We start from the raw sequence: 17,601 nt of genomic DNA, 5'->3' as shown, positions 1-17,601 counted from the left end.
TGTGAGCTCAGCTGAAGCACTGGACCGATGGACATCGCTGTGGATGGTTGTTTAGTATCGATGATAGACATGAAATATAACCGCCACTGTCTGACTGAGGCTGCGCTTAGATTGACTCAGTATCGCGCCTCCCAGCCGCTCTTGCGCTTGTTGGGCGCATGAGGGGTGTAAGTGATGCATGAGGGGTCGATTTTGCGGAGACGGCGTGCTTGGTGTCGGTTTGCATAGTCTTGCAACTTTGTCATTGACACACTGCAGGGAAGACGGAGAACAGGAGGGCGCAGCGGCGTGAGTCGATATTTGCAACACGGACGAGGGAGGGAGATGTGTCGCCACTCCACAGTCGATCAGAAAATGCAGCAAAGTGGTATAGTCTCAGGAGCAACGGTCCGACGGTGGTTCGATGCATACATGGCTACTTGCTGGTCCGACCACCCGTCCAGGACCTGCATGGACTCCAGTGCCAGGATCACGTCGTCCTCTTTGATTCCAGTGATGAGACTGAGCTCCTCCACCGATATATCGACATTTGTGTTGTGCACCAGCGTATCGTAGAGGACGGTTTCCCAGAATGACAGATAGCCTCGAAGCCCGAGATCGGATAGTGGTCGCTCGGGCGAGCCAATTCGACAGTCCAGCTTGGAGAGCTCATAACCTATGTGGCCGAATGGCGGTATCAGCAAGCAGCACCGATGGTCAAGCTCCAGAAAGCCACTCCGGCTCGGTTCCAGCCCAAGCCTGACTACGCTCCTTCGTCGCCATCTCCGATGCAGATCGACAATCGCCCGTAGGTCCCTCCGCTGAGCCGTAGCACACATCGTCGACCGCAGCAGTCCAAGTGGATGCAGAGACGGCAGCTGAGTCTTACTGAATTCGATCAGCAGCCGACCGTATCCTTTCTTTTGATACGGTGGCAGGATCATGATGCACGCCAGATTGAAGTTTTCGTACGAGTCCTTTTCCTAACGTGGGAAGCGAGAAGCGTGAGCAGGCAATGTGCCCATCAACACGCTGTCAACACATGTCTCCGCAGTCCACTGTAACGCAGTCCACTGTAACGCAGTCCACTGTAACGCAGTCCACTGTAACGCAGCTTTAATGACCAACGACCGTTCAGGATCCGGTGCTACTGTCTGGTCAGGGTCAGCAAAGAGACAAGAATATCGTACCTTGGAAAAGAAGCCCACAAACCGCTCCAACTCTTGGCCGCGCACCCGCTCTGTCTCGGTGAGCACGTAGAAGCGGAAGGGCTCGACGTCGTAGAAGATGGACTTGTGGTCCAAGAAGCATTTGCCCAGCAGACACAGGTTCTGGCAATAAAGCTGATGGCGGCCAGGGCCCAGACGAGTCCGAGACCGATGCGATTAGCCATATGGGTGATGAAGATGCTGGTTGTGAAAGTGGTGTGTCGCCTTGTGGTTATCGTTCGGATGCAGAGGGACCAGTCATAAACTCGAGGCGTAAGGCTGCCGCAGTATACCTTACTGTCCTTGGCATCCACCTCGAAGATCTTGATCGAGGGCGATCGATACACCATGGTTCCAGGAGGCTTCCGTTTGGTGCAGTTCTTCTGCATGCCCTCCCCACATACACAAACAAGTGCAGACGGGCTCGTTGTTAGTGCGGCAGTTCAATCAGTGTCAACGTCGAAAGGATACGGCCCTCATTTACCAGGTGCGACTCCATCGATGCTTCATAGCGCATGTACTTGAGACACCATTCGCAGACATGGAGGGTATCGACCGAGAAGTACTCGTCCGGATACGGCGAATGGTACCAGGTGGAAATCCTAAAGTTGCCAAAGACAATCGACTGGATATTTTTGATCGAATTGGAGGTGGGATCCACCTCTTCCTCGTTATCGGCGCTGGCGGCGCTGGTGCTTGTGCTTGTGCTGGCCGTGCCGTGTGTCTTGACGATGTCGGCCTGGACAGGCGGGAGCAGGCATGAAGAGTATTAGAACGAAAGCTCAGCCAGGACGCTTCAGTCGAAGCTCTGTGCCGGAATGCAGCCGGAATGCAGCCGGACTTCATGGATGTTGCCCATCTTCCCCGCTCCTGAGCGCCTCGACTCTGCACTGCCTACCGACCGGTGCAGCCTCAGTCAACTCCAGCTTTCGCTTCATGTTGCGGGTCAGTGTTCGATCGGCGGGGACAGCAGCTTCTGTTGTGGATGCTTCGGCCGTTGGCGTTGGCATCGGTGGTAAGATCCCCGCCAGGACTTTCGCACCAATGTGGGGATGGGTCGAAGCCCTGGTGCTTATCGATTGAATCGGCCTTGACGGGCCTGTGGTTGGGCCTTCAGCCGCAAGTCTGCTGTCGACGGCGGGCTCGGGCTTTGGCTCGACCAGACGCACTTGAGACTCGTCCACCCACTGGTCCAGGCGCTTATCCTCTGGGCATGTACACGGCTGTATGAGCGATTTGGCTTCAAGAGGCAGCCCATCGGCAGGTGGTAGGAAGCGAGGACAACAACCCAGATCATAGTCTTACTTCCAACAAAATGTACATAGTATTCGATCCTGCCGTCGATCAACCGGCAATCCCGAACGACTGCGTGCTCTAGACATGGACGCCATTGATTCGACGGCGAGTCCGGTTAGATCCTTAATGCTGGACTGGCGGTGCATAAAGCAGCGATGGAAAGAGGTTTCAAGCGATGGGGGAGCGATGTGGAGATAGGAGAGCGTCGCAGGACCGCAGACCCAGGCGATCGAGCTGTGGAGATGGGCTTGGTACCTTCGGTCTCGTTGGCCCTTTTGACTGCACACGCCGATCCCACCGCATGCATCGCTGGCAGGTTCAGATTCAGGCGGTCAACAGCTCGAATATTCGGCAGCAAGGATGTGCTGGTCCAGCAGGGAGATGCTTGGGCCCGAAAGCGATGCAAGCCAGAGCCAGATCCCAGAGCCAGCAGCTGGTCGTGGGTCGGTGTCGATCACACAAACCAAGGCCGCCTCCGAAAAAGAAAAAAAGCGCACATTGCATCAGAGGGCGCCTTGCTCTCTCCCAGGCTGATGCGCACGCCGATGGCAGGGCGATCCGGCTGCCGTCCGTCTTGCCGACAACGTCCCTCCCCTGCAGCCCGGCACTCGGCGCACTTCGCTGCCGTCCCTGCTTCGTTCGGCATGGCCTTGGCTTCGGCATGCCCCGGCTTCGGCACCTCCAATGCTTCAAAGCCCCGACCCTGGCACGAAGCACGTGACGCGGCCCTGGCAATGCGCTTGCCAGCTTTTGCTTGGACGGCGCAGATCCAGTCTGGCCTTCTGCCTGGTCTTCTGTCTGCCATCTGCCTGCCATCTGCCATCGCCTCCAACCACTGTCCTCGCCTCTGTAATCCGGACAGCGCAAGCCGCCAAACTCTCCTGTTCACTCTTCTTTCAACCGCCGCACCGAGTCAGAACCCTACCATGGAAGTATGTAGCGCATCGCCCTCCTTCCGACGACGCCCCAACGGACATTTCGGCACTTGGAGCCCTCCTCCGTCCTTCTGGACTCGGGCGGTTGAGGGGCGCCGTGCTTGCGGCTGCGGCCTGAGCAAGAGATCAAGGAGTCAAGCCACGATCACGCCCAGACTCGCTGGCTCTGTTGTGATGCACCAGTGTGTCGTGTCAAAGCGAGCCATTGTCGATCCAGCAGCGGGTCCTCTCGAGCGTGTGGCTCCTGTCGCTCACGCCTTCTCTCGTTCTGTTTCTTGCTGTCTATCGCTGCTGCTGCTTCCAATCGGTCCTTCTCAGCGATTGCAACGTCTGCTTGGAGCCGGAGGCATGGGCCGAGCTCAGCCCGGCGTCGATACACCCACCGTCGACACGGCCGAGATGGTCTACATCTCGTCTCTTGCACTGCTCAAGGTGCGTCGGGATGTTGTTCATATTCCTGGGCCACGCCAGCACTCAAAGCTTGCAGCAATAGCTCTGTGGTGACAGGCCTGTGACGGGCTATGCCGGAGAGGCGGTTGACGGCGATGCTAATACGGCACGGTTTCGTTGATCCACAGATGCTGAAGCACGGTATGTGACTTTGTGGTTGTGTAATGGCCTGCAGAGATCAGGCCAGAAGTTGCGTGGCATCTTCACAATGTTATAGGAACAGCATATCAAGCGACCATCACACACGATTCCAAGTCTGATCTACGATTGCATGTTCTCCAGGCCGCGCCGGTGTGCCGATGGAAGTCATGGGCCTCATGCTCGGAGAATTCGTCGATGACTATACCGTGCGGGTCACCGATGTGTTTGCCATGCCTCAGAGCGGAACGGGTGTATCCGTCGAGGCCGTCGATCCCGTGTTCCAGACCAAGATGCTGGACATGCTGAAGCAAACCGGAAGGTAGGGGCCAGGGATCGATCGATATCAGTGAAATGGAGGTCGAGTTGTTCGTCTGGGCTACATTCTCGGGCGCTGAGCAGACTCAAGCCGATTGGGACGGCGATATTGATCCCCCCCCCTTGATTCCGCAACTGCTTTCGACGAACCTGCTCGCCGTGGTGTCGTTGGCGATTGGATGCGCCGGTTCTGCGAATTGAAGACCAGAGATGGTCGTTGGCTGGTACCACTCGCATCCCGGATTCGGCTGCTGGCTTTCGAGCGTCGATATCAACACACAGCAGGTACGTGAGCACTACGTTCCCGCACGGGATATGCCTCTCTGGAACACTGTTCATCTGACCTATCTCCTTGGGACCGATTCCACAGAGCTTCGAGGCCTTGAACCAGCGCGCCGTCGCCGTCGTTATCGACCCGATCCAGTCCGTCAAGGGCAAGGTGGTTATCGATGCCTTCCGATTAATCAACCCCCAGACTGTCATGCTCGGCCAGGAGCCCCGACAGACGACATCGAACGTTGGCCATCTGAACAAACCCAGCATCCAGGTACAGACGATACCCCGTGCGGCGATCGAATGTCGCTGGAGCAGCAATCATACAGCCGCGCAGTCCCGGCCGGATCTGATTTGTTCGGCGACATTTCCTTGTTGCAGGCGCTCGTCCATGGGCTGAACCGCCACTACTACTCGATCGGCATCAACTACCGAAAAAACGAGCTGGAGCAAAAGATGCTTCTGAACCTGCACAAGAAGACTTGGTCCAGCGGCCTGAAGCTCGAAGACTTTACGGAGCACGCTGCCGATAACGAGGGCTCGGTTAAGGTGAGGGCATGCAGTCCGTGCGTGGCACAGTTGGATGAGATCTGTGCACGACGATTTCAACAATGGGCAGATCCGATCCCCTGCCAGTTGCTAGCCATCGATGTGGACGGGGGGGGGCTATTCCGTTATTGGAGGTGGTGTTCGAGCCAGTGCAGACAGGGCGGCGAAAGATGGCTGCGTGGAGCATTCGCTCTCGACCCAGACCCTCGGCTGGACTCGACCAACGAAACTGACGATGCGAGTCTGTCGACAGACCATCCTGAACCTCTCGGAAGCCTATAACAAGTCAGTGATCGAGGAGATGACCATGACGTCCGAGCAGCTCAAGACCCGCCACGTCGGAAAGCAGGATCCCAAGCGACATCTGGAAGAGACAGTGGAGAAGGCCATGACCAACAACATTGTCCAGTGTGTAGGATCGATGCTGGACTCGGACGCATTCTAATGGCGCTCCTGGCGCACTGAACGATGGCTGGAAGACAACAGGACGGTGGGCCCGATCGACCGAATGGCAACTGAGGCTGCGAATCTGGTGGTGTGGCCTGGGCTGGGCTGGGCTGGACTGGACTTTGGGCTGGCCTGTGCTTGCACCAGATGACCGAGCCAAACTGGCGACGAGAGACGGGTCTGGGCAGGCAAGGGCAGCGAGAATGGGTCTGGTTGCGACATAGGTGGCCCAACGTGCTGTGTCGAGGGTCAATACAGCCTGAATCTGGACGAGCCAAGCCTCCATGGTGACAGATGATCCGCTGGCTCCGTTTGCGAAGGAGAGTGAAAGACAGCCAAAGTGAGCGAGAGATGCCGGGCACAAAAGAGAAAGGGCTCTGCGGGCCTTGTTGTCGATGACCAGGCACATGCCACCAAGATTGGCAGGTGTCTCGATATCCGCCATCGGTCGACATTCGCCGTCGCGGTGGTTATATCATCGCAGATGCCATCGTTGTCGTTGTTGGTCAGCGTCGCCATCCACCCCCCCCCCACGGCCACCATGGCGACCATGGCGACCACCGCCGCCCTCGGGATCGCAGCGCCAGCAAGCTATCATCGCCAGCGACAGCGATCGGGAGCAGCTCGGCCAGCCCGAAGCGCCATGGCCGCGGCGACAGACGCCCCTTGTGCCGAGCGACACATCATCAGTCACCGCCGACGAGGCCGGCGCACAAGGCTTGCTCACCACCCGTCGTCGCCTCGCAGGGCAGTGATGGATGTCGGGTCGAGCAAGACGAAACAGGCCAATGCACAGCGCCGAGGGCAAAGCCCGCAAGCTGAACAAGACACCGAGCCCACAAGGGCAGCAGCAACGACAGCAGTAACGACAGCGACGATATCGCCTGTGGCCTGTGACGGCCCTCCTCCCCCCCCCACCTAATGCAATCCCGCACGGTGCTCGCTTTTCAGATGCGAACTAATTTTTTTTTCCTGGCGGTTTATTTATACCGGCACTCCCGTCGACACACATTCGCCGTCTGCCCTTGGTCTCGGAGGATTCCGTCGATCGCTGATCATCCATCGTCGAGTATTGGTATGTCCATTGCATTAGTATTGCATTAGCACTGCATTAGTATTGTATTAGCATTGCATTATCACTCCATCATCACTCCATCATCACCCCATCATCACACTGTCGCTCTGTTCCTGTCAAGCACCACCCGCATCGCTCCTCCGCTTGTCTCTTCCGCCCCATCTCCGTTCTCGTTGCTCCCCCTCCTGTTCCCGCCCGTCTGACCCCGAATGATCTCCCGCTTTCCTCCTGTCGATCGGCTGCTCCTTCTTCCCATCCACCTCGTCGAAACAACCCCAGCCCAGCCATGCAGACCGCCCGTCCTCAACTTCCGGTCCTCCACAACCATCACGCTCGCCAGGCCCCCATCTCCATCACAAACCACCCATCCGTCTCAATGCCCAACCTTGCCGAACACCGCCGTCCAGAGCCCCAGGAGCGGCCCGCCCCAAGCCCGGCCTTTGAGAGCGAGCCTGTGTGCATGTACCCCGCGGACCAGCCCTACATTCACTTTTCGACGCTCCTGCACCGGTTTGCCCTCTACGATGCCGCCGCCCATCCCCAGTGCGGCGACCGCCAAGAACCGGTCGACACCGACTCGCTATCCGAGACGGATGACGAGATCCTCTTCAGCGATCTGCCCGGTCTCGACGGCTCTACATTCTTTTTGGACGCCGATGATCAGTATCCCCTCGGCGGCATTACCACACGAGCGACCGAGATCAAGAAGCGGCATGCTCGTTCCGACTCCTTCGAGCGCGTTATGGATCGCCAAGGGTAAGCGTCCGTCGGTCGCCCGAGTGCGTGGCGGCCAATGCAACAGCGACGGAGCGAGGATCCATCGGTGGTTGAGCGATAGACAGGCCCGATCAAGATCGAGAAGGGCCCACCTTTTGTCCGGCTTCGAGGGATAGCCAAGCCAGGCAGCGGGATCGTCTCGGTCCGCCAGCAATCTTCGCATTCCGACCGTTCGCCGTTTCGTACTGGCTCCTTTGCGCTGACCGATCGCCCTTCATCGCCCTTCATCCACTCGTCCATGCACCCAGACTCTCGAGTATGACCAACCAGCGAGTCAGTCTGACACCCCGGCAGCAGATCCGCATCCAACTCGCCAAGATGCACGCTGCCATCCAGAAGCTCAGCGCTGGTTTGTGAGCCACAAGCTTCCCTCTGTTTCCTTCCACCTGCCATCCATCAAGACTCAATGATCCCATATCATACATGCAGCACGCTGCTGGCCCCATTCACGACTGCTCTTCTACGAGCCTCGTATTGATTTCTTCATGGCCCGTGCACTCAAAAATCGTTCATCTGCACCTCTCTTCTCTCCTCCGCCTCCTCCGCCTCCTCTTGCCACACCTCTCCCATCTCTTGATGGGGCAATCCCTCTCCCGCAGTCACAATCACAGCCACTCTCTGCAGGTGCTTGGCTCCTGCAGTGTATTTCCGTACATAATCGCTCTTATTCTATTCTGTATATAGTGTATTACGCCATCCTTTATCCGCTTTATTCTAACAGTGCTTCGGGCTCGAAATATACGCCGCTCGACCAGAGTTTGCCTCATTCAAATCTCCTGAAGGACTCGACTGTCCAGAAAGGGATGCATGATCTCTTTCCCCGCCAGTCCGATGGCTTTGACCGTCCCGTAAACGGTCGGCGATGGGATCCGGTGGTTTAACCAATGGACTTTATTCACACAGACTGCATCCCGCTGCCGGAACAGTCAGAGTGCGGCGGTAGTGCTGGTTGCGCGGCAGTACCCGAAAGCGCTGCCACGGGATAGAATAGAATGCAATGTACTGGAATGGAATAGAATAGAATGGAGTGAAAGGGAGTTGGATGGAATGGAATAAAATGAAATGGTGCCCATAGAGCTGGAAGAGTCTGGAGAAGAATCGGATGATGAATCGGATGATGTAAAGTAGCATGGCAACTCGCTCGTTTGAGCCGCCGAATGTAGATAGGATCCGTTGGAGCAACGTGAGAGCGACACAAATATGAGTGATATGCACCGGTGGCTTGAGGGGGAAGAACAATGGGCGAGACATAATGAAACCTATGATGGAGCGAATGTGCAGCGTGAATCAAGTAGAGAGAGACGAATGAAACCAAGAAAAGTTGAGGTACAGTCTCGTGGGAACGAATCATGGCGACGAGGAGCCACAGAGCACCAGGAGCAACAGAAGCAGCTCAGGGCCGCAACTGACCCAGGCAAGACACCGGAAACATGCCCGGCTTGATCAGTGCGGCCGTCGATGTCTGGCCGACGGCCTGGATCCTGGCGCCATAGCACCACCCGTCGTCGAAGAGCTTGAAGACCTGGACGGTGTCGCCCATCTGCAGGCTGATCTCGTCCTTCTCGTCGGCCAGGTGGCTGCGCGAGACGATTGCTGTGAGAACAGGGTTGCGGAGATCCGCCTCTGTGAGCGACGAGGCGGCGGCTCTGGGGCGGCTGTGCGGTGAGATGTCGGTACCGGGCAGGCCAAGGTTCACAAGCACCGAGGGAATCGGCTGCGGCTGTGACGATCGTTGTGTCTGGAGCTTGGTGGCAATCTCGCTGATGCCAAATGCTGGCGAGAAGCGGTGCGGATGGGGAGAAAAGAGCGCCTCTTTGAGGCGCTGCATGAGGCCGGGTGGTTGGCGAGGCAAAGGGTTATGGGCAGGCGAGTCGAGGGCTTTCTTCTCAGACGACGACGATTTGGGAGCTGGAGCCGGGGCAGGCCAGAACGAGAGGCTCCCCTTGGAGGTGCTCCGGGGCTGGGGGCTTCTCTCCTCGGGAGCGTGGGATTCGACGCAGTCCAAAGCCGATGCATATGCAACATCTCGGCCCGACATGATCTGCGCGATCGATCGGCGGTGTGTGCATCTGCGGCGAGAGCGACAGAAGAGCACAACAACGACGACTAGAACGACGGTCGTCAGTATCCCCAGACCGGCGATGAAGCCAATGGCCGTGGACGACCCCGACGATGCGTCCTGAGGTGCTGGTGTCAGCGTGCTGGGCGAAACGGATACCGCATCGACGAGCAACTGATCCGGCTGGGCCTGGGAGGCAGCTTCGATTGGCTTGGGGCTCATAGGAGATGGGTGAGGCTGAGGACAAGCAGAGAAAGAACGTTGACCGGACCGATGGAGCGATATGCTGGAAAGCAGCCGACCGGGCGAGAGAACGGAAGGAGAAGCGGTCGGTCCAGAGTATCGCCGGAGGCGGGGTATGAAACACGGCGCACAATGTCGTCTTCGTGGGAGCACGCGCGGGAGCCGGGACGAGAATGGACCAGGGAGGGAACCTGATCTCCTTGCGGACGAACACAAGGATCCGCCATCCGCGGGGCATAGCTGGCCAGCCGGACCGCCGACAACGGCGAACGGTCTGTCGGAAGCGCAAGCAAGAGTTGAATGTCGTTGGGCCGGCGAGGTGTCCACAACAGGGCCATACATAACGACCAGTAACGGTGGATGATGTCTCGACGACAGCGCCAAAGCGACTCGACGAAGTCGTTGCCGCAGTAGTATCGTCATCTCGACAAGGCCCCGGGCGCCGAGCATCGATGAAACGCAATATCGAGCTGGGGATGTGCCCTCCAGGCGGAGGAGCCGTCTGGGCATGGGCCCGGGCATTGGCGTGCCGACGCAGGGACAGACGTGCCGGGTCCAGGAATGCGCGCGGTCTGTTTGGCCGTCCAGGACAGCGGCTGAGCGGATTCGGCAACATGGGGCCGCTGTCCGTCCTGCAAAGCGGCGCACTTTGGGAAAGGCAAGAGACAGCAGCAAGATCTGTGTGATGAACTGACGGCGACAACAGCAAGTGGATGCGATGCACGGGCGCCGACTGGCAACATCGACATGGCTGCTATGGCGTGGGCTCGGCAGCGTCCGAGTCTCCCAGCGCCCCAATTCCAAAGCCTCCCTCCTCGTCCGAGAACCAGCCATCGCCCGCGTCGTCGCTGGCTTCGCTCGGGGCATATGCTTCGTTGGGGATGTAAGGACAGTCTGTCGTTGGCGGCGAGAGGCATCAGCAAGCGGTATCAGCAAGCAGTATCAGCAAGTGGTATCAGAAAGCGGTATCAGCAGGCGGCATCAGCAGGCGATATCGGCAATCATCGGCCACTGCCGGTGCACTCGCATCGAAGCCAAAGCACAAGTCCGCCCACGAGCCCGAGCCCGAGCACTCACCTGCACCAAGCTCTCCTGTCTGCTCCTCCGCCAGCAGATCGAGCCGCTGCAGCTTCTCGGCCAGTTCATGGCGGGCTTGGAGTTGCTGGTCGTAGAACTCTTCGATGCCGAGGACCTCGCTGCATCCGCAACCACAGTTGAGGCACTGTCAGCAACAGTACCCGCCAGAGAAACCTTCCCGCCCCGGTTCATAAACACTTTTCGTTCTTGCTGGCTGAAACCAATGTTCCAGGGCACTTACCAGACCTGCCGCATGCTGCGAGTCCGTGAGATCCGCTGCGGCGACTCGCCACGAGACTTGCGCACGTTGGACCACATCGTCAGCAGGGTGTACTTGGCATTGTGGAAGGGCATGTCGAGTTCGATGGCTGTCTTGCAGTAGTCGACCATCACATCCCACGGGTCGAGTTGATTGCCTGGCCCTCGGAAGATGGAGATGTTCTTCTGGGCACCCCGGGCAACCATGACGGACGAAACACCTGCGGAGACGGTCGGCATTGCCAGTCGATCAGCCAGGCTCACCCATCCCATCCCACCAGTGAGACTCACCCATCCCATCCCATCAGCCAGGCTCATCCGTCAGTGGCATCCCATGTTACCCGGCCAGCTGTGCCAGTGTGCATCCGCAACACCATGCTCCCCACTGCACCATGTCTCCGTCTGGGGTCGCTGCGGCACACCCCCGGCCCTGAATTGCTGCTGGTACCTGTCAGCCGCTTCAGCTTGTCAACATCATCGGCCTTGAAGCAGTCGCCATTCGCTATGAGCGGGATGCTCAGGGCTTCGCGCACAGGCTTGAAGATCGACCACTGGCCCTTGTCCTTCTCCGTCATCTTCTTCGTCCGGCAGTGGAGGGCGAGGGCCTTGATCCCCGTCGCCTCGAGTCTCTTGGCCAACTCGATCGTCTCCTCCGGTGTCCGGAGCATCCTGGTGCGGATGCATGTGTCCAGTCCAGACAATGTCCGTGAGTTTCCTGGCCCACAGCCATATCCCATCCTGTGCTGCAGCAGCCACCATGACTGGCAAGGTGCCCAGCACGAGCAACAGCCCAGCATCGCAATGTGGAATATCCACACGATGTGACATGTGCACCCACCGAATCTTGCAGGTAATCGGCAGCGGCACGTTCTGGACCAGGTTCGTCAAGATCTGAGCATCGGAGGCAACCACGGCTCAGTCACATCGGCGAGGTAAATCCAACACTCTCGTTGACGATAGCTGCGGTGCCCACATCTCGCATTGGCGACAGGGCCTTACGCTGCAGAGGAGCTCGGGCTGTGTGAGCAGGGCAGCGCCCATGTTGGAGATGACCGAGAACCGCTTGGGGCATCCGCAGTTGACATCGATTGCAGCACAGTCGCCGGCGCTGGGGTTGCCATGAGATTCGATGTGTCAGCTCAGCCCAGTCCAGTCCATTCCATTCCAGTCCAGAGAATGATATCGCAGCAATGCGGGTTCCGATGTTTGCACCATGTCCAGGCTCGTTGACGAGTATTCTCCAGCAAGATCGATCTGCTTGGTCCTCCTCCTGGTTGAGCTGGGGCCGTCGGTGCCGCCATCCACTTCTCTGGCATTCGGCTCCGTCTTGCAACTCGCATGCATCCCCCTCAGCACACTCCTCTCATCGGAAACATACACTTTCAGCGCAGCCTGCACCGCCAGCTCCGGGTTAGCGGTGCCCATCTGCACAACGAGCCTGTCCTTCTCCGAGTGGTGGATCCGGAGCGTCAGCGACCGATCGATCGAGTCGACAAAGTCAACTGTTCCGAGGAGCTCTGTGGCATGGCGGTGAGGAGAAGCAGGCGGGTCGGTCAGCGGGACCGAGCCGAGCACAGGTTGATGTGGATCCATCGGATCCGTCTTCGGTGCCCGACAGCGTGGGTATGCTCTGGCGCTCTCACCGTTGACGATGCGGGTGGCTCGGATGAGTCGCTTGTCGACAATCTCGGGGCTGTAGACGAGATCTTTGGAGTGGCATGGCCGATGCAGACGACGCAGGTTGTGGATGATGCGGCCGGTGCCGAGAGGACCAGGATGTCAGTGCCGAGACGACATCCGCATGCAGCGCATGGACCGATGCTGCACCATGAGCCAAATGGCATCTGCTGCCGAATCCGGGGCTGGATGCCGATTCCATGCCATAGCACACCCAGCTCAATCGAGGCTCCCTCGGGGATGCTCTGGCCTCTCCCTCGAACGTCCAGGCACGACTCAGTCGCTTCCATCCCATCCGCTCTCCACCGGCTTACCGGCACCATACTTGAGCGACATCAGCCGCATCGGAGTGGAGCCGACCCGCACCATCGGCGCCAGGATCAGCTTGTTTTCGTATGATATGGCAGAGTGAGTCATCATGGCCGACAGCCGGGCTGAGAGCACCGAGACGAGTTCGGGGTGTGGGCCAGGGGCGAGAGCCTGGGCGGTGCTGTGGTGGGGTCGGCGCTGGAAGCAGAGGCCCAGCAGCAAGCGGTTCATCCAGATGCAGATCCAGAGGCAGATCCAGAGGCAGAGCCAGGTCGACACACCATCCAACCGGACGCTCGATGCACAACATTCGGCGAAAACAGCCGTTTGTTGGTCCAGCGGGCCAATGGAATGCACGCACATCGCTGCGCATGCACTATTTTTGGGCGGTGTGCTTGATGCGGGCCGATTCTCTGGCTCGGGCAGCGACAACAGGATCGGCTCATCTAGTTCTGTTCTATTGATGGCGAGCTGCCACAATGCTCCTCAAGGACCATGCAGTGCGGGATGTCCTCAACGTCTCTCCAGTCGGATGTCGAGTCCGTTCTTGTATCCGAGTGTGATCGAGTAGATCGGGTCGAGCTGATCTGGGTTGACGATGTGGAGCCGGAACTTTTGCACCAGACGGATCACAAAGATCTTGCTCTCGATCACGGCCATCTTCTGGCCGATGCAGTTCATCGGACCGTCGCCAAAGGGAATGAAGCTCCCGGGAACAATGGGTTCGTCCCAGCGATCGGGGTTGAAAACGTCTGGGTCCTTCCAGTACTCGGGGTTGTGGTGGATATGGTCGATGCTTATACCGATGTGAGCCTGTGGTTGAAACAGGCACGAAAGTGAGCGATAGGGGGAAACAAATGTGTTCTCGACTGCGTATGCCACGACTGCGTATGCCACGACAGAGTATGCCACACAGCGTATGCCACGACAGAGTATGCCACGACAGCGTATGCCATGATAGCGTATGCCATGACAGCACACTTACGCCCTTCGGGATCTTGTAGCCCGCGACTGTTGTGTCCCGGACAGCGAATCGCAAGATGATGGGAACAACCGAATGCAGCCGCTGAGTCTCCTTAAGGACCTTGTCGAGGTACCTGGATCGAGGACAAGTCAGATGTCGTGGGAGAGGACTCTGTCGGCATCGCAGCATAGCCGAGTCGATGGCAGTTGCGCCATCAAGTGCCATTTGGCGCGATGGAGAGCTTACTTGAAGTCACTCAGCTGGTCATGGCTGGGAATGCCATCGCTGCCGAGGATGCTGTGGATTTCGTTGTAGAGTCGCTCGGCGACGGCAGGGTTTTGGGCGAGCTCAGCCACGACAAAGGTCAGGGTGTTGGCAGTCGTTCTGGCGGGAATCCGATACCAAACTGGCGTTAGCCGGCACTCCGGATGCGATCGAAGAAGCCAATGATCGGCGCACGATTTGCCTGGACCGAGGAAGCTGCTTACTCGTGTCCGGCAAAGAAAAAGCCCAGGAGCTCGTCGCATATCTCCTCGTCCGTGAATTGCTCGCTTCCCTCGTCGTCGACACAGATCAGGCGGCCCACAATGTCCCGGGCTTCTGCTTTCAGTACCGAGGCTTCGGCCGCGCGGCGCTCGTTCAAGACGGCAAGGACGAGGGTGTGCAGAGCCCCGATGTGCGGCTTGATTTGGTCGTCCCCGAGATTGAACCATTCCCACAAAAAGGCTGGATAGCGCGATCGCTCGAAGCTGATGCGGAAGAGGCGATCGAAGGGCTGGAAGATCTCGTTGAGCTTCTCTGGGTCGTCGAGGTGTTTGACCATGTTGAACCGGTACGAGAAGCCGACGTCGCCCCTGCGGCCCAAGCGACCACCGCGAAGGCGATCAAGAATATCAAAGCGACCGTGGTCAGCAAGCCGCTGCAGCCTGTGCATGCGCAGATCACACGGCTCCCAGCAATATCAGCAGATGGTCCAATGATACTCACAGAATGTCCATGATCACGGCGGAGGCGATCGTGTGGAAGTCGACGACAGAGGCGTCGGTGCTGATCCAGTGCTCGAGCAGCGTATCCAGAAACTCGTTGGTTGAGACGGCGGTGCGTCGCAGCTGGGCAGGCCCAAAGCCTGGCTGGATCATCTTGCGGTGACGCTTCCAGTGGCGGTCCATCGGCATCAAAAAGAGAATCCAGTTCCCGACACCGCTGAAAACGAGCGCCATTGTTGGTGTGAGAGAATCGAAGTAGAGATGATACGGCGAGTATATGAGCATGATGTTGGCGGTGATATGGATGTGGATGTTGAGGGTGATATAGATGTGGATGTTGAGGGTGATATGGATGTGGATGTGGAGTTTTCAGCGGCAGTCTCCGAATGCTGTTGGGTGATTGACATCGATCCATCTCGTCACGCAACTCCGATGCAAGTTGGCATCGCTTACCGGAAGGCTTTCTGAACAATGTCGCCTCGGACAATAGCGCCGTTTTCATCCTGACGCAAGAGTTCACGAACGACATTGGCGTCCGAGAAATTAACGAAAACGTTGCCGAATATGTATCCCTGGTCAACCTTGCCGTAGAGCTGCATGCACCGGCGCATATAGAGATGACTCTTGCTCTTTCGGCTGAATCTGGATGGTGTGGAGCAGAGCGACAGGATTGTCAGCGAGCTTGTGGGAGCGAACAAGAACAGGCTGACCAAAGGAGTGAAGCTCGCAAAATACGATGGCATGCAGCAGCAACAGGTGATCCAAAGCAGTCAATGGACAAGGGCACGCACGGAAGGAGATAGGGCAGATTGCCGACCAATGGCCACTGGTAGTCGCCGGGAATATCTGGGAGATGGCGGGGCCGACGAAGGACCATGTACGCCGCGATTGCACCGGCGATTGCAAGCGGCAGCGCATACGACGAAGACCAGGTGATGGCCATGCTTATCGGCTGCTTGATGGGGCAGATGGAAGTTGGCGGATGGAGGATGAAGGATGGGGTGGGTCGACGAAAGCAATGCCTGGAGTGGCGCCAAGGATCACGCACGTGGGTTCTTCGGACTTGATACCGCCCGAACGAGGCGACCCTCAATGACATGCCAGATACCCGACGCGGGTCTGGTGAGCCGCAAGGGGTGCCATCAGGGAGCTCAGATACCGGCTGCGCTGTCCTGCGACATTGTCCTGCGACATTGTCCTGCGACGTTGTCGTGCGCTGCTCTGCAATATCTCTCCTCCCAGCGAGTCCCATCGCTCGCGAGATGAATCTGCATCGGCGTCGGGGCAGCAAGACAGACACGAGCATCCCAGCTCCATCCCAGCGCAGCCCATCCCAGCGCAACCCATCCCAGCCCGGCACAACCGCTGCCCGAGCAACAGATCGTCTCGCTGAACCCTGTTTGCGATGCAAGCACCGCAATGGCCGGTGCTCTCAGCGAGAGCCGGACGACGAGTGTACCGCCACCGGGCCTGTGGCAGAACACGCTGCGCAGTGTCGTCACACGACCTGCCAAATGGGTCGGTGGCGAGGTCGCGGGTCAAACAGCAAGCCACTTCGCATGCGTTCCCTGCCGTTGGTGCCGCTGGGCCACCCCTCCTCGCCGGTATAAATAGCGGGCCCGCTTCCCACCGTCCCCATCGCCATCGTCGCTTCCATCTCCATCTCCGTCTGTCTCCCTGCTCCGTTCCGCTCCGCTGAAATGTCTGAAAAATCGTGGTACATCCCCGAAGACGCCATCACCGACTGGTCCGCCACCCCCCTTGCAACCGGCGGCTTCGGCGAGGTCTACACCGCCTCGTATTACGGCGCCCCTGTCGCCGTCAAGCAGCTCTTCTGCGGCTACAACCAGAGCGAGCTGGTCGACTTTGGCCGTGAGATCGGCATCTGGCACAAGCTCAACCACCCCCATGTCCTTCCCCTCCTCGGCGCCTGCGACACTGCAGTGAGGCCCTTCATGGTCTCGCCACTCATGCCCAACGGCACCCTGCACAGCTACATCTCTGGCACCGCCAATCCCCGGCCGCTCGGCGAGAAGATCCGGCTCCTGTATCAAGTTGCCTCTGGTATGACCTATCTCCACGGCAAGAACATTGTCCACGGCGACCTCAAGTCCCTCAATGTGCTGCTCGATGGCTCCTTCAATGCCGTCGTGACTGACTTTGGCATGTCCCGCACCAAGCACACTTCGGCCACCGCCAACCGCACCCGCCGCGACCAGTCTACCGGCGGCACCCTCGACTACATGGCCCCCGAAATGCTCGACGACGAGCAACCGACCGGCTCCTCGAGAGCCACCGATGTCTATGCCTTTGGCATCACCATGTACGTGGTGCTCAACAACGGCAAGCCCATCTGGGTCACCGTCGACGACCAACCGATGCGGCCGACTGCAATTGAGCGCCAAGTCCTGAAGGGTAATCGACCAAATCGATTCGAAGGCGTTCCGAACGACATCCGGGCTCTGATCGAGCGCTGCTGGCACCAGGATCCCGCCCAGCGGCCCAAGTTTGTTGATATCCTGGCAAGTCTGCGCCAGCTCGTCGATCAGCTCCGCCAGCAGGACGTGAACCATGAGCCGTCCG

General features: G+C 58.5%; 7 protein-coding genes across 7 annotated transcripts; 3 read left to right on the top strand and 4 right to left on the bottom strand.

The window, feature by feature from the left end:
• Positions 1-65: 65 nt before the first annotated feature.
• BJ171DRAFT_175846 (acyl-CoA N-acyltransferase) lies at positions 66-2,903 on the bottom strand. The gene is made up of 9 exons (XM_053106021.1): positions 2,739-2,903; positions 2,493-2,552; positions 2,090-2,394; positions 1,672-1,926; positions 1,481-1,570; positions 1,170-1,322; positions 869-962; positions 412-655; positions 66-252 (listed from the first exon to the last, which is right to left on the bottom strand). The coding sequence occupies exons 1-9, from the start codon at positions 2,788-2,790 to the stop codon at positions 117-119; spliced, it is 1,389 nt and encodes a 462-aa protein (XP_052971222.1). The 5' UTR covers positions 2,791-2,903; the 3' UTR covers positions 66-116.
• Positions 2,904-3,276: 373 nt separating this feature from the next.
• BJ171DRAFT_488622 (26S proteasome non-ATPase regulatory subunit 14) lies at positions 3,277-5,889 on the top strand. The gene is made up of 8 exons (XM_053109399.1): positions 3,277-3,415; positions 3,737-3,850; positions 3,997-4,009; positions 4,151-4,328; positions 4,528-4,609; positions 4,695-4,871; positions 4,979-5,146; positions 5,400-5,889. The coding sequence occupies exons 1-8, from the start codon at positions 3,410-3,412 to the stop codon at positions 5,589-5,591; spliced, it is 930 nt and encodes a 309-aa protein (XP_052971221.1). The 5' UTR covers positions 3,277-3,409; the 3' UTR covers positions 5,592-5,889.
• Positions 5,890-6,274: 385 nt separating this feature from the next.
• On the top strand, positions 6,275-7,819 carry BJ171DRAFT_175797 (uncharacterized protein). The gene is made up of 3 exons (XM_053106020.1): positions 6,275-6,668; positions 6,948-7,424; positions 7,694-7,819. Exons 1-3 carry the CDS (start codon positions 6,515-6,517, stop codon positions 7,705-7,707), a joined length of 645 nt encoding a protein of 214 aa, XP_052971220.1. The 5' UTR covers positions 6,275-6,514; the 3' UTR covers positions 7,708-7,819.
• Positions 7,820-8,838: 1,019 nt separating this feature from the next.
• BJ171DRAFT_577488 (uncharacterized protein) lies at positions 8,839-9,483 on the bottom strand (the record flags this gene model as incomplete). The annotated part of the gene is made up of 1 exon (XM_053113815.1): positions 8,839-9,483. One exon carries the CDS (start codon positions 9,481-9,483, stop codon positions 8,839-8,841), a length of 645 nt encoding a protein of 214 aa, XP_052971219.1.
• A 1,578-nt stretch (positions 9,484-11,061) lies between these two features.
• On the bottom strand, positions 11,062-13,176 carry BJ171DRAFT_419138 (uncharacterized protein; the record flags this gene model as incomplete). Its single annotated transcript, XM_053107376.1, has 7 exons — positions 11,062-11,303; positions 11,531-11,751; positions 11,909-11,973; positions 12,082-12,190; positions 12,461-12,599; positions 12,726-12,788; positions 13,074-13,176. 7 exons carry the CDS (start codon positions 13,174-13,176, stop codon positions 11,062-11,064), a joined length of 942 nt encoding a protein of 313 aa, XP_052971218.1.
• Positions 13,177-13,437: 261 nt separating this feature from the next.
• On the bottom strand, positions 13,438-16,023 carry BJ171DRAFT_488617 (cytochrome P450). The gene is made up of 7 exons (XM_053109398.1): positions 15,810-16,023; positions 15,472-15,660; positions 15,020-15,235; positions 14,521-14,886; positions 14,279-14,416; positions 14,054-14,165; positions 13,438-13,881 (listed from the first exon to the last, which is right to left on the bottom strand). Exons 1-7 carry the CDS (start codon positions 15,959-15,961, stop codon positions 13,582-13,584), a joined length of 1,473 nt encoding a protein of 490 aa, XP_052971217.1. The 5' UTR covers positions 15,962-16,023; the 3' UTR covers positions 13,438-13,581.
• Positions 16,024-16,718: 695 nt separating this feature from the next.
• Positions 16,719-17,549, top strand: BJ171DRAFT_419299 (kinase-like domain-containing protein; the record flags this gene model as incomplete). Its single annotated transcript, XM_053107384.1, has 1 exon — positions 16,719-17,549. A coding segment is annotated over one exon (831 nt), but the record flags the coding sequence as incomplete, so codon positions are not given.
• Between the last annotated feature and the right edge of the window lie 52 nt (positions 17,550-17,601).

Source organism: Polychytrium aggregatum, assembly GCF_025602895.1.
Source record: "Polychytrium aggregatum strain JEL109 chromosome Unknown BJ171scaffold_3, whole genome shotgun sequence".
In the NCBI taxonomy this organism is placed as follows: domain Eukaryota; kingdom Fungi; phylum Chytridiomycota; class Chytridiomycetes; order Polychytriales; genus Polychytrium; species Polychytrium aggregatum.
This window is presented reverse-complemented; position numbering and strand designations above follow the sequence as displayed.